General features: G+C 53.8%; 1 protein-coding gene across 2 annotated transcripts; it reads left to right on the top strand.

Annotated features, from left to right (window-relative positions):
• The first annotated feature begins 3,078 nt into the window (after nt 1-3,078).
• LOC118260539 (acidic leucine-rich nuclear phosphoprotein 32 family member B) lies at nt 3,079-10,516 on the top strand. 2 transcript variants are annotated; one of them, XM_035570868.2, is made up of 7 exons: nt 3,079-3,276; nt 6,433-6,582; nt 7,038-7,160; nt 8,276-8,474; nt 8,810-8,931; nt 9,370-9,424; nt 10,277-10,516. In XM_035570868.2, exons 1-7 carry the CDS (start codon nt 3,223-3,225, stop codon nt 10,363-10,365), a joined length of 792 nt encoding a protein of 263 aa, XP_035426761.1. In that variant the 5' UTR covers nt 3,079-3,222; the 3' UTR covers nt 10,366-10,516. The 2 variants fall into 2 exon arrangements, with proteins under 2 accessions (XP_035426761.1, XP_035426762.1); XM_035570869.2 differs by having other exon boundaries at nt 3,091-3,276; nt 8,813-8,931.
• Nucleotides 10,517-13,353: the final 2,837 nt, after the last annotated feature.

The following is a 13,353-nucleotide window of genomic DNA, read 5'->3' as shown; positions in this document are numbered from 1 at the left end:
AAGCCATCCCCCCCCTTGTCCTATCCCTACACCCCCTGACACAGAGTCCCTCCCCGTCTCTCCTGCAGCCCCTTTAGGCACTGGCAGGCCGCTGTGAGGTCTCCCCGGAGCCTTCTCTCTCCATCCTGTCCTCGTAGCAGAGCTGCTCCAGCCCTCGAGCTGCTGACCGCAGGACGAGGGTTGCAGAGGGTGGGCTGGAGGCACCAGCTCCGGCTGTATCCCACATCAGGATCGCTTTGCGGCTGCCCCACGGGGATGGCAGGGGCTCTCCCCACGCAGAGGCGTTTGCTCCCGCTCCCACCTTCCTGGATTTCCCCAGGGTAGCCCCAGGCCCCTTTGGGGCCGGGGTTTAGCCTGCATAGGACCGCGGCCGGGCGCCGGTCCCCGCAGCGCCGGGGGGATGCTTCCCTCTGCCGGCACCGCCGCGTCTCTGCAGCGAGGAGAGCCCAGCCCCGGCCGGGGGCAGCACCTCGAGCCCTGCAAGAGTCAGGGCCCCAGGTCCCAGCTAGGAAACAAGAAGAAAAAAAAGGAAATCTAGGGAATTCCTTCTAAAGGCTGCCGAGGACTGGGTTAGCTTTATTCGCCTCCTTCTTGGTGAGGGGGCACACGGTCTCAGGTTTTCTGGTCTCCCAGTCCATGCCTTATTTGCTTGTAAATCTCCAATAAAATTGCTTGATCACATCCTCCAGTTATGGGGGAAGATCCCTGCATCTTCCTGAGATCTGCAGAAGGTCTCAGGAGTGAGATGCACTGGCGAACTGGCTGCATGCTGGTTCACGCAGGGACCGTCTCCCCATCCAGGGCTGGCAGGAAGGTGCCTGCAGGAGAAGTTGTTGTAGGTGTCCCCACAGCTCTCCTGTGGCTGGATCCCAGTCTGTCCCAGCAGGACCAGCTGCTGGGAATCTACAGCAGCTGGGAGATCTGGGGGATCTCATCCCTGTTCTGAGGTCACAAAAGAGTGATGTGATGTGGAAGTCCTCGTGGTGCATGGAGCGGTAACAGCCCGGTTGTACAGGATTCACTCCGTTGAGGCACTAGGCTAGGAACGAAGTAGCTGAAGCAGTGCAAAGCACAGACATAATATCATGTTGTATAATAGACAGATAATATGTTGTTCTGAGCATCTGTGCTCCAGCTTGCATGAAAAGCCCCAGACCTGAATTTCGACCCATGTCAGCATTTATGGTCCAGCCTTCCAGTTGCTGTCACTTGCACAGTAAATTACCAGCTTCATGTAAATGTGCCCAAACGCAGAAAGTTTAGATCAGTTTAAATGCATCTACCAGACATCAAATACCAGACACAGCTTTAAAATCAATTCAGTTAAATCAGAGCAGGGTTTTGTATTTTAAGACAAACATAAAACGCCACTTCTGAGGAACCCAGTGCAGTGAATCCCAAGGGAGGGGAGATAAAGCCACCCTGGGATGGGCGGAGGGGGGGGACAAGGGGAGGGAAGCATTGTTTTCTACAAAGAACAGGAAACGAGCCTCAAAGAGTACATGAAAGAGACCTTAAAACAAATGCAGATCAGCAAGGGGGGGGAGCCTCTCCCCTCATCTCCCAGCTGCTCTGCCCAGGGGCAGCCTGCAGATCTGCTGCTTTTAGCAGAGGGGGCTCCCGGTGGGGAGGGTACAAGGGTGCCGGGAGCTGCTGTCCCCTCCCGGGGCAGGGCTCCATGAAGCCCCAGAGGAGCCGGAGGAGCCAGGATTCACCCAGCGAAAGCGGGCCCCATGCTCTGCTTCACCCACGGGGATGCAATTAATGGAGCTTGGCCAAAGCCGCGCTTCACGCCCTGGGACGGGGCAACTGGGCAACACTTTGGGCTTTGCCACAAGGCTGCTCTCCCTGCTCGCCCAGTGCATGGGCACGTATAGTCCTCTGCAGCGCTCACATGCCTCTGCGCAGCTCTGGTGACAGGGCAGCTCAAGGAGAGGGGACACCGACACGGTGCCCACGGGCTGCTCGCCTTGTGGCAGAGAGCCTGGAGCTCTCTGGCACACAGCGGGGCCAGAGAAATGGAGACATGGTCGGCAAGGGGAGATTGCAGAGGCCAAAATGTACCATCTCTCTATGCAGTTCTTCATGAAAATGCCCGTCGCTTCTCCAAAATAGCCCTGCTTTGGGCCCCTTCAGAGGTTCAAGCCCTCTGCTGAACATGGCCACTTCCTTCTGCTACTCCTAATAAAACACGGTTCATGTTAGAGCCAACTGGCAGAAACGAACAGTAACGCACCAGAAAGCCATTTCCTCACATAGGAGGAGAGCCGGTGGCCCGCTGCCAAAGGGGACAATGAGGGACTCTAGGGCTAGTCCTCCAAGCCCTCGTGTTCCTGTTTACGTGGAGCCCGGGTAGTCGATCAGAGAGCTTTCCCTGCATGTTTTTAAGGTAACGTTTAACGAAGTCACCCACAGCAGTGCCACATCCCAGAGGGATCTGCAGGCAGAGGCTGCGTGTGTGGCAAGCGCAGAGGGCAGTGCTGTGTCCTGGCCAGGCGTCGCCATTACTGGGACCCTGACTCGTCCCTGAGGCCCTGATGGGGGTCCCTGGGGGCGGTGGCCGGAGCTGGGAGGTGAAACACCATGGTGACCCCGTTGGCGGCAGAGAGGTCCTGTGGTGACCTTGTGCTGGTTTGAACAGGGCTGGGGCAGAGCCCCACAGGGCCTCATGTACCCTGTGACCGATGCCAGCGGGGCCGCCTGAGCTCTCTCGGTCAGACACTACCAGGAACAGCACAGGCGGGTGCTACAGGCCTGGAGGTCAGCCCCCTACCCCCAGACACCACGCCTGAAGGACGGGGACAGACCCCATCCAGCCTGCGAGCCCTGCGGGCCCCTCTCAGTGTCCCCATAACAAGATGGATCCACGAGGGCTGCGTGCGTGTGGCTGCGAGCCGAGATCCGGGGACGGGGACGGAGGGGGGTGAAGGACGAGCCGCCACCCCTCGAACCCCGCTCCCCGCACCCCGTTTTGCCGGGGGCCGCCCCCCCGAGCCCCCCAGGCCCCGAGGCGGCCGAGGCCGGGCAGGGGGCGCTGCCGTGCGGCGGGGCCGGGGGCTGCGCGGTGCGGCGCGGCGCGGGGCCGCCAGGGGGCGCGGCGCGGGGCCGCCTTTGTTGCCGTTGGCGCCTTCCTCTATATAAGCGGCGGCCGTGCGCGGGCTCGGCTCGGCTCGGTTCGGGGGTTTTGCGGCTCGGCTCGGCTCGGCACGGCACGGCGGGAGGATGGAGATGAAGAAGCGGCTCACGCTGGAGCTGCGCAACAAGAAACCGGGCGAGGTACCGCGGCCGCATGGCGGGGAAGGGAGAGGGGAAAGGGAAAGGGAAAGGCAGCGGGGGCCGGCCCGGCTCGGCTCGGCCTGGGGACCACGCACCGCTGGGGGCGGCGGCGGGGGGGAGGCGGCGGCGCTATGTCGGGGCGGCTGCACGGGGCCGCAGCGGGGCCCAAGCTGCGCTCCCCCGAGCCCCGGGGCCGCCGCTGTGCCCGTGCCCGCGGGCTCGCCCGGGATGGCTGCGGGCGGCGCCGGGCTGAGATGGCTCCCGCTGCTCCGGGGCCGCCTAACATGGCCGGAGCGGCCCCGCGCACGCGGCTCGGCCATGTTAGGGGCGGCCCCGGGGCGCCGCCGGCCCCCGCCGCTCTTCCCGCCGCCCGCGGGCGCCATGGAGGGGCCTGGGCGGGTCGCGGGGTCCCGGGGCGAGGCCTCCGGGCTGAAGGAACGGGGGGAGGGAGAGGGGTGGGGAAGGGGCCGCTGGTGGGTGCTCCCCCGGGGTCCCGGCCGCGCAGGGTGCCCGCAGCAGGCTGGATTGCTTCCGCGGGTGTGTGTGGGTGCCTCCGGGCTCGCCCCTCTGCAGCCAGGGGCTCTCCGAGCACGGCCATGCGCTGCTCCTCCGCCAGAGCCTCCTCCAGCCCCGGCCTGCAGTACCGCCGAGCTCCCGCTGCGGGTTGGGGGACGGGGGAAGGCTCCGTGCCATCTCCTGGGCCTTTTCTGGCTAACGAGAGGGACGTGGGGCGCGCTTCCAGCCCCCGGGGTGCTGCTTCCAGGGCACTGCAACACTCCAGAGGAGCAGCGCAGGCTGTGCTTTCCCCACCGCTGGTGATTCACGGCCCCTTCGCTCCTGCGCAGAAGCAGCCAGGGCTGCGTGGGCTCGCTGCACAAGCCCTGCACAGGTTGTCCTGGTAGAGGAGAGAACGTGGCTGTTGACATCAGGGGTGGAAATTCCCGTGCTTGGGCCACATGTGTGTGAGCGGAGTTTCTGAAGGTTGCTGGTCAACTTCTCAGAGGGGAGGAATTTTGGTGCCATGGCAGGGATGTGAGGAATCGTGGAGGTGCTGTGCTAAATCCCCCTAACCTTAAAAAAAATAAAAAATAAAAAATGAGGTGATAGCTGAGCTGCATTAAATCACTTTGCTGCTCAGTTTCCTTTGCTGTACTTCTCCAGTGCCTCCTTGGCTGAACTTTCTGCTTCCCAGTGCCTGCCTGTGGCTAGTACGTCCTTCACACAGCAGAGGAATGATGTCTCCTCATCTGGTGGGGCCAGTTAAACTGCCTCGCTGCTGGAGTGATTAGATCAAGCTGTCCACAGTGGTCAGCTGAGGCTTGAGGGTTGGATTTTTGCAGCTTTCCAAAGCATTTGTGTTGTCCTTTCAGCCTCTGCTCCTGGGAGCTGGCTCACTGCCTCTGTGCTCAGCGGGCAGTGCTTCAGAAACAAGGCCTGCCCTTATCTGAGGCCAGCCTTGTGGCCCCACTGGCATCCTTATAGCAAGATAGCTGTGGCTGTCACCTAGCTCTTTTGACAGATCACTGTGTCTCTGCAGCATGCTGCCATGGGCAGCTTAAAATCAAGCTGGGGCATAAGGAAAAAAAGGCTGTAAATGGAGGTTGTGGTAAAGGTTAAAGCCTTCACGAATGGTAAAGGAACTTGCAGAACAAGAATGTTTTGAGGAGTAGAAGTGTCCCTTCAAGGCTTCCAGCTGCAGGTTTCCTCTTGTTTGACACCAGGAATTCAAGTGAGTGGCATGCTGGGGAAACGAGCAGGCTCAGAGCGTGCATGCCCCACAGCCGAGGCTGGTACGAGCCAGTACTGCTGCTGGAAGAAGCAGTCCTGGCTGCTCAGTCCTGTTCTGCTGTTGCGCTGCCAGCTGCAGCGTTTGTTCTGCCATCCAGGGCAAGGCGCTGGTCCAAGTTAAAGCTGGTCTCTTCGCAGGTAGGTTGGTTCTTAACCTAGTAATGTTCACTCTCACCTCTGTGGCCACACCAACCAAGTGGCAGCTGTGAAGTGCTGGCTTTGGTTGCCTTTATGCTGGGGGACTGAGTCTTAGTTTAATCAGACTTTTGTCTGAGGAGCAAAGTGAGTTCAACTGCAAAACTCCTGGTTGAGCTTGTTTGCTGCTGAGCTTAGAGCCCTGACCAGTACAGCCACTTCTGGAGTTTGTGTTAACTCATTCTGAGCTTTCAGGGCTGCCCTGGCAACTTCACAGCACAAGAAAGTCTGCTTCTAGTAGGGCAAAGTGAATTTCAACTTCTGGCTGATGTGAGCAGGAGAGGTAAAATTGGAGAGCTGCAGAGGAGGAATTTGGAGAGCATCACGAGCTTTCTGGCCAAGACTAATTTTTGCAATGTGCTGTGAAGAATGTGTGGGGTAAAAGCAAGTTTTGGGAATGGCCCATGAGAACTGGAGCTGGAGTATTCTGTGCTTCAGGGAGAGAGGAGAGTGCCAGGTATGTCTGCCCTTTGGGTGTCTGGAGGGGGGGGAGCAGATCACTGCTGTGCTTTATGGTTGTAATGGCACAAGGGATTTTGTGCTGAATTACCAGGAATAGATTACTTCTCTGTATGTAGTTTGTGCTTGGCAAAATAGCATATGCCATCAGTGGCCCCCTCATGAAGGGCTTGGAGGTTTTGGAGAGTAGAGCTTTTGCTCTGTGCTGAGACTTTTACTAGGAACATATGCTTTCAGTGAAACAAATCCTCTGGAGGCAGGTTTTCCAGTGCCCAAGGCAGGCCTAGTGTTGTGGGGAGAGCTGAAGAGGACAACAGAACCAGGTGACGTTTGGCTTTTGATTAGTTCAGCCTGAAGTGCAACTCTGGAAGCTTTTTGAGGCCTTGTGTGCAAGATGCTTTGCAGCTTCATGGTTCAGCCCCTGAAGGTTTCCTAGTAGAGAAGGCAGACCTTGGCTGGAATCATATGGTGTGGTACACAGCTTGCGCTTAGAGGGTAAAATCCTTGCTGCAGTTACAGATGCTGGCTTTGTGCTCTTACAAAAATTACTTGGTTTTTAAGACCTGGGGTGCTCCTTAAGGTGACTAGGGGGGACTTTCAGATGTGCATGCTGCTATGAAATGTCAGTCACTCGGCCTAATGTCAGCTTGGTAGACTTGAGGTGAGGCTTGACTTGGGAATGCAGTGACAGCTTCTGAGTGTTTCTGTTGGTAGGTGAAGGAGCTGGTTCTTGATAACTGCCGTTCGGACGATGGGAAGATCGTTGGTCTCTCTTCAGATTTTGAGAACCTGGAGTTCCTCAGCATGATCAACATCAACTTGCTGTCTGTCTCCAATCTACCCAAGCTTAACAAACTGCGGAAGGTGAGTCAAACCTGTGGTCCTATCTCTCAGCAGTCCTTGTTCTGAGACCTTGCTGCCCTGGTGAGAACTTCTTTTCCTGCATCAGCCAGGAAAAAGACCATTTGAATTCTGCTCTTTCCTTTGAGGCCTGTAAGCTGTGTGAGAGAGGTTGTTTTCTAATATTTCAGAGTATTTTTGAGCTCATTTTTAACATCATTTCTCTCTTGCTTTTGTTATGTTGCTGTTGAAAACTTCAGTAACGTATTTTAGAAATTGCAGTTAGATAGCAGGATATGTAATCCTGCAGTACACAGGTGGCTGGGACTGCTATGTTAGCTTGCAGAAAAAGGGTCTCAAAACTGGAACTGCTTCTCTAATGAATGGGGTTCTGTTGTAGTCTGGTTGTCAGGGAATTTTATTCCCTATGTCAGAAGCTGAAAAACACTTTGTGACCATATGATGCTTTCTCCCGGCAGCTGGAGCTGAGTGATAACCGGATTTCTGGTGGCCTTGAAGTTCTAGCAGAGAGAACTCCTAACCTGACACACTTGAATCTAAGTGGCAACAAGATCAAAGACATCAATACTCTGGAGCCCTTGGTGAGTGAAAGGCTGTGCTGGGATCTAAGGGATGACATTTCCTTTGGGGAGCATGTCTGTGCAGCAGAAGTCCAACATCTTGGTAACTGTTCCAACAGCACTTCGTGGTTCTGATGGGAACAGATGAGTGGGTCCAATTTGAGGCTGGGCTAATAGTTAATGGCTCCACTGTCTGGAAAACCAGCAGCCAGTTGCTAAAAGAAGCATGAAATTGGGCTGGATGAGTAAAACTGTGGATGCAGTGCTCAGTGTCCATCTGAGAAAGGACCGTTAATGGGTCGGATGCAGTTTGAGGTAGGTGGCACCTGGGGTGTCATGGAGATGAGTTGCTTGGACACCAGTGAGGGTTTCCATTGCACCAGTCCAAAGATGCTGTCCTGCTGGGCTGTGACCCTCGCACTCAGGGTGCTGTCACACCTTGCATTGCAGGGGGTTCCTGTTATAAATGCAGAAACACATCCCTGGTGCATCTAAACTGCCCCGAAGAAGGCTCTTGCCTTGTCATCTAGACTCTGTAGTTGTGAAAGGCCTGATCTTGGGTCTTTGCCTCTGTAGCTATTGCCTTTGGTCCCTCCATCCCTTCCAGAAAGAGCTTGCAACTGCTCTCCTTTACTTGGCCTGGTGCACAGTGTGATAGCCTGTTTGGAAGAGCTGCTGTGGCTGTGCTGAAAGGCACATCAGGCTTAGTCTGCAGACACCGTGTTCTGGTCTGCTGCCTGTATTGTGCTCTCTGGGATGTTGCCTGATGTTTTTGGGCAGCATGAGTCTGATTCAGTGATCCCCCCTGCTTTCTGGGAGCTGGGCACTGTGTGCTTGTTGCCTGCTTCATCCAGGAGGAATTAAGATTCCCATACGGCTTCAAAGGGAGCTGTCTTCAAGGAGGGGAAGCTGTAGGACAGAGCAGCTGGAAAAAAGGAGTTGTATCTTGGTGTGAATGTTGTCCTACACTTAGCAAAAGCAGCAACTTATCTCCACCAGGGGAGCACAAGGTGAAAATAATGCATGCAAAGACTGTTTTGTTGTAGGTATGGGTAGTAAACCAGCTGTATTCTGATGGCTGCGTGATCCTCTAATACTGTTCATTTGTAAATGATCTACTGACTTGATCTTTGCAGAAAAAGTTGCCACACCTGCATAGTCTGGACCTCTTCAACTGCGAGGTGACGATGCTCATCAACTACCGGGAGAGTGTGTTCACCCTTCTGCCCCATCTCACCTACCTAGATGGATTTGATGCTGATGACCAGGAAGCCCCTGACTCAGACCCTGAAGCAGATGGGGATGGACTGGAAGATGAGTATGAGAATGGGGAAGGTAAGGATTTTCTCCTCCTGGCTTTCTTGCTGGGGAACAACCCCTTTTTCCCTTCTGCATGATTGTGTTGCTAAAAAAAAAAATAATAGCGATAACTCCCTGCTTAAGTAGGGGCTGTCTGGACAACCCCTCCCCATTCCTTCCTTTGGCAGGCAGCATGAGAAGTGAGACTTGCTGCAGGCTGACAGGGCTTGTTGTTGGCACTCCCTGTGCGTGCTTGTTCTCTGTGATTTCCTGGCTATTGCTCATGTAGTGCTGCAGTAGGAGGTGTTAGTGTACTGTCTGGGAATAGCAAGTATTTTGAAACTGTAATGCTTACCGTCTTCTTTTGATAGAAGGTGAGGAAGAGGATGATGATGATGAGGAAGATGATTTGGATGAAGAAGTCATTGATGAAGAAGATGATGAAGATGATGACCTGGAAGGTGAAGAGGAAGAGGATGGAGTAGATGATGAGGTGAGACTTTCTGTTGTCAGTGTACATCTGCAGCAGTGTTGGCATGTTTGATAGTGTGTTTGTCCCTTAATCTTGTGACCCATCCGACCAGGTGTCAGATGCTTCTTCATGGGCAGATCCAAGGGGTCCTTCCCTGGGCTCTGGCTTTTCCCATCTTGCTACCTTTTGACTCCATCCAATGAGTTTGTCTGTTCAGTATTTGTTTACTGCTTGGTTTGGTACTTCTGTGACTTCAAGTGATAAAACTGTACACCCCCTCACTTCTAAGGGGTGCAAGAGGCTATTGAGGAAACACAAGCTTCTCCATGCTCAGCTTGTACCTGTCACCCGTAGGTTAGAGTAAGGCAGGAGAAGAGGTGAAGGAAAGTGTGGTTACAGAATTACACCTTGCTCATGGGACTGTGGCTTGTGTAACAAGGTGTCTTGTTTTGATTCCAGGAGGAAGATGAGGAGGAAGACGGTGAGGATGAAGAAGAAGATGAAGCTGATGATGGTAAGTTGAATTCTAACAAACTGTTTGCAAAGCTGCCTTGACAGTCTTGCACATTCTCTGGATTCTAAGAGCTTCCCAAGCTTCTGTGCTGTTGTTGCCTTCAGCTTTTCCTTGATAAGTGCAGTGCTCCTACTTGTGGGCACTGCTAAGCTGCTGCTCATGCCTGAGCTGCCTACAGTATAACATCTATAACCTAAGGGTCATGGGGTGGTGATGGGGAAACAAGTTTCAGTGCCTGTTAATGCTTACTGAGCTGGGTAGGTGTGCCAAATAGTAGAGGTAAATTGCCTAGGGAACCAGTTCTGAATAGCTGGACCTGATAGTTCTTGCAGGATTAGGGCTTCTGTCATGGAAGCTCATGTTAGCAGACTTTGTGAGGAGATGCTCTTGAATGCTCACATGTTCCTCTCTCCTGTCAGCTACAGAGAGGGTAGTAAACCTGAACTTGATTTGAGTCCACACTCCTTTAGTTCTAACAGGGTGTAAGCACCCAAATTAATGTGGATAGAATATAGTGGCTGCCATGACTTTAAATGACCTTGCATCAGTTTGGTTAGAAATGACCGAATTCTACAGATCCTATACTTTTGAGAGCGCTCAACAAACAAATCTTTTGAAGCACTCGATGAAATGTGGGATGCTTAGAGGGCATAAAAAATAGTTAATGTCTCATGCGAGTCTGTGCTTTTTAGTAGCATGGGAAGCTGAGCAGGGTGGATCTCTGTTCTGTAATGGTGAGAGTCTAGTCTGTGCTTGTTCACTGGCAAGCTGTGGCTAATGCAGCTTGTAGCCACAGTTTGAGTGCTGTTCCACAAGAGTGAACAGAGCTTCATGCTTCACCTCTTTTTGCAGACCTTCCACGAGGGGAAAAGAGAAAACGAAATCTAGAGGATGAAGGAGAGGAAGATCCAGAAGACGAAGAGGATGATGAGGATGACTGATCCCAGCAAGCCAATCAGTTTTACAGACTATGACTGTGCTTGTCTTAACTTCCCCGTTGTGTCTATGTGAGACTGTAAATCCCCGTCTCCCACTCCTCCCCCCTTTGTATGGCTGCAGCGTCCACAATATATTTTTTTAAGATGTAGAATACTGTAGGCATTCAGGGGAATCTTCCATACAAGGCTCTCTTTCTCACAAGTATCTCATGACCAAAGGCTTTCTCCGTTCTGTGGTTTGTGCAGCAGTTTGCAAAAAAAAAAAAAAAAAAATTCCTCCTAGGGTATCTTTCATGTCTGAAATCAGCCTTGCCACACTGGACCCAGAGCTCCAGCTCGCCACCCTGCCTGACAGCAAAGAAGGCGTTTGCTATCTGCATGCCCTCAGACCTGCTTTCTGAAGACGCTTGAGCCATCTTGAGCAGTGGGTGCAAATCTGGTTCATCTGAATGGACTCTAAGCAAATGATCACTGAGGTCTCTCTGATCAGAAAAAAATGGTGATGTGATCTCTGGAGATGCTTGAAGATACTTTAGTGCTGGGGATGTGGGGTGTGCCTGGGGTCTTGGGTGGGGGGGTTGACTGCTTACAAGACCCTGGTACCTCTGGTGATGCACCTTGCAGTAGCCCTGTACTTGCTTTCCTATTTTTTTATAAACTGGAATATTTTTCCTGATGGCCACCTAGTAACTTCCACTTGCATGCCCAAGTAGGGCTGATCTGTGGCTGTGAGCCTCTGCTGTGATGAGGTTTCTCATCACCATTAGCAGCCTTTAGGAAGAGATAGGAAATAGCAGGTTTAGGGATACTGCACTTCTGTCAAACTCCATTTCGCACTGTACAGAACATGTTCAACCAGTATCACTGTGATGCACCTAACTCGGCGTTCCCCGGGAGACCGTGTTAGCCTATATATTCTCAGGGTCCTTCTGCTAGCCAGTAACAGCTCTGGACAGTTGCCTCAGCGCTAGCCTGGTGTATGCGTCCTTTTTCCTTTTCAGCGTGAAGAGAAGTGCGTTGCTCAGAAGTCCAGCTCGTTCCCATTCAGGCTATTTGCGCACTGCAGGAGCGCAGACAGCGCTGTGGACCACGTCTCCCTCTGACCTGGGGTGTCTGGAGCAGGGAAGGGGAGGAGGGGGGCTGAAATTGGCCAGGGGTAACTCTCCACTGCAGGGTCTTTGGCCCTTCCTTCCTCTGCCTCGAGGTGTTCAGACGGCACAGCTGATAGCTTCTGGAGAGACCTGGCCCCGTGGCCTCCAGGGATGGGAACCGTTGGGTGCTGGGACAGCGGTGCTCGGGTGGGGCAGCTGCTGCTCCTCCAGGAGGAGCATGGTGCCAGGGCTCAGGGGGCACTGGTGCTGCATGGAGCTCCTGGTTGTTGCTAGGGGCAGTCTGTCAGCACCCAGCACTCAGGTGAGGTTCACAGCGGTTCCTTCAGGAGCAGTGTGTGTTGCAGCACATCTGAGTCTCTGTTGCTTTGTTCTGTTCTTGCTGTTGTCTCTTGCATTGTACAGTAGCTGTAACCATTCGGAGAAGAACTACTCCTGTAAAATGCAAACTGAGTAACTTATAAATGTTAAAGGAATTTAAAAAAAAAAATTCAGAGCAGCAGTTACTTCTAATTTTTCCCTGCATTTTTAGCAGATTGTATGGATTTTATATTAGCCTAGTAACTGTCAGGTTTTGATTGGTCAGACTAGTCCCAGAAATAAGGATCTCCGGCCCTTTTGTATCTTTTGTTACAAAATTTGGATAAAACTTTTAATAAAGATTTCAGTTTTTAAAAATCCATTGCAATGAATGTTGTCTTCACTGCCCCTGCTCTAGGAACACCAGAGCTGCAAGCAGCCTGCAGAAGCCCTGTGCTGGAAGTTCTGGGGTGGTTTTGAGCGGCTGGATCTCTTCAGGAGTGGTGACTGTCCTGTTCACTCAGGCATGGCCTTTTCTTGCTCTGAGCCCCAGCTGAGTGGATTGTTGTTAAGTGCAGCTTGTCTGTTCTTGCTCTGCAGGGCTGGCTTAGGCATGCCAGGGCTCTTTGTGGGGTGGTGGTGGGGATGGGGGCTTTGGGGTGGGGAGAACTGCACTGGGGAGGAGGGATGTGGATCAGCCTGATATGGAGGGGTCCTTGCATGAATGTGGGGGCTGTGTGGGGATGATGCAGCCTTCGCTCTGTTGTGCTGCTCTTGGAAATGGCCACAGCAAGGTTTATGGTAGCTGCAAGAGCTGTTTCTTGGGGAACCAGGTAAGTGTGTGTCTGCTCTTCTGATCTGTATGGAAAGTCTGCTTAAATGCTGAGAAGTCTTAGTTTTAAGACATCTTTAATCTTCAGTTCTGCTGGATGCTCAGCTCTGCTGGGGACAGGGCTCACAGTTCCAGGGTGGTGCAGGGTGAGGAGGGGGTGGGTGAGCAGCCCCAGTACTGGGTTTTAGGGGGGGCACCCAAACCCTGCCCTCAAGCAGGGAGCTGCTGGAGGGTTCAGGGAGGCTGAGGTGTGAGCTGTGCACCGCTCCCTGGGGGCTGGAGGTGCCCTTTGCATTGCTGTGGTCCTGGCCTGGCTCCGGTGAGCTGCTGCTGTGCCAGATCTGTGCAGACACGGACTTCACCTCAGGCTCTTTGCAAGATTACGGCGCCCAGAACCTTGCTCTGGGGCCAGTGTGAGGAGCTGCGTGGAGAAGCAGAGCTCCAGCTGCAGGGCTGGTTGTGCAGAGACCCCTTTCTGCTGCTGCTCAGCACCCTCCAGAGTGGGGGCTGCCCCTTTCTACTACAGGCACAACCCCTGCTGGGGCTGCTCCCCTTGCCTCGCTTGCCTTTCCCTGCTCAGAGGTGGGCGTGCTGGAGGTCTGTCCTGCAGGCAGAGCTATACAGGGGGAGGTGGGAGCATGCACCCCCCCCCCAACAGCACCTGTGTAATGGGGCCAATGTGCTTGGGAAAGTGCAGCCCCAGCTGTGCTGCAGGAACCCCATATGTGCATCCCACCACAGCTGCTGTGT

The sequence above is a fragment of the Cygnus atratus genome, chromosome 26 (genome assembly GCF_013377495.2).
Source record: "Cygnus atratus isolate AKBS03 ecotype Queensland, Australia chromosome 26, CAtr_DNAZoo_HiC_assembly, whole genome shotgun sequence".
Classification (NCBI taxonomy): domain Eukaryota; kingdom Metazoa; phylum Chordata; class Aves; order Anseriformes; family Anatidae; genus Cygnus; species Cygnus atratus.
This window is presented reverse-complemented; position numbering and strand designations above follow the sequence as displayed.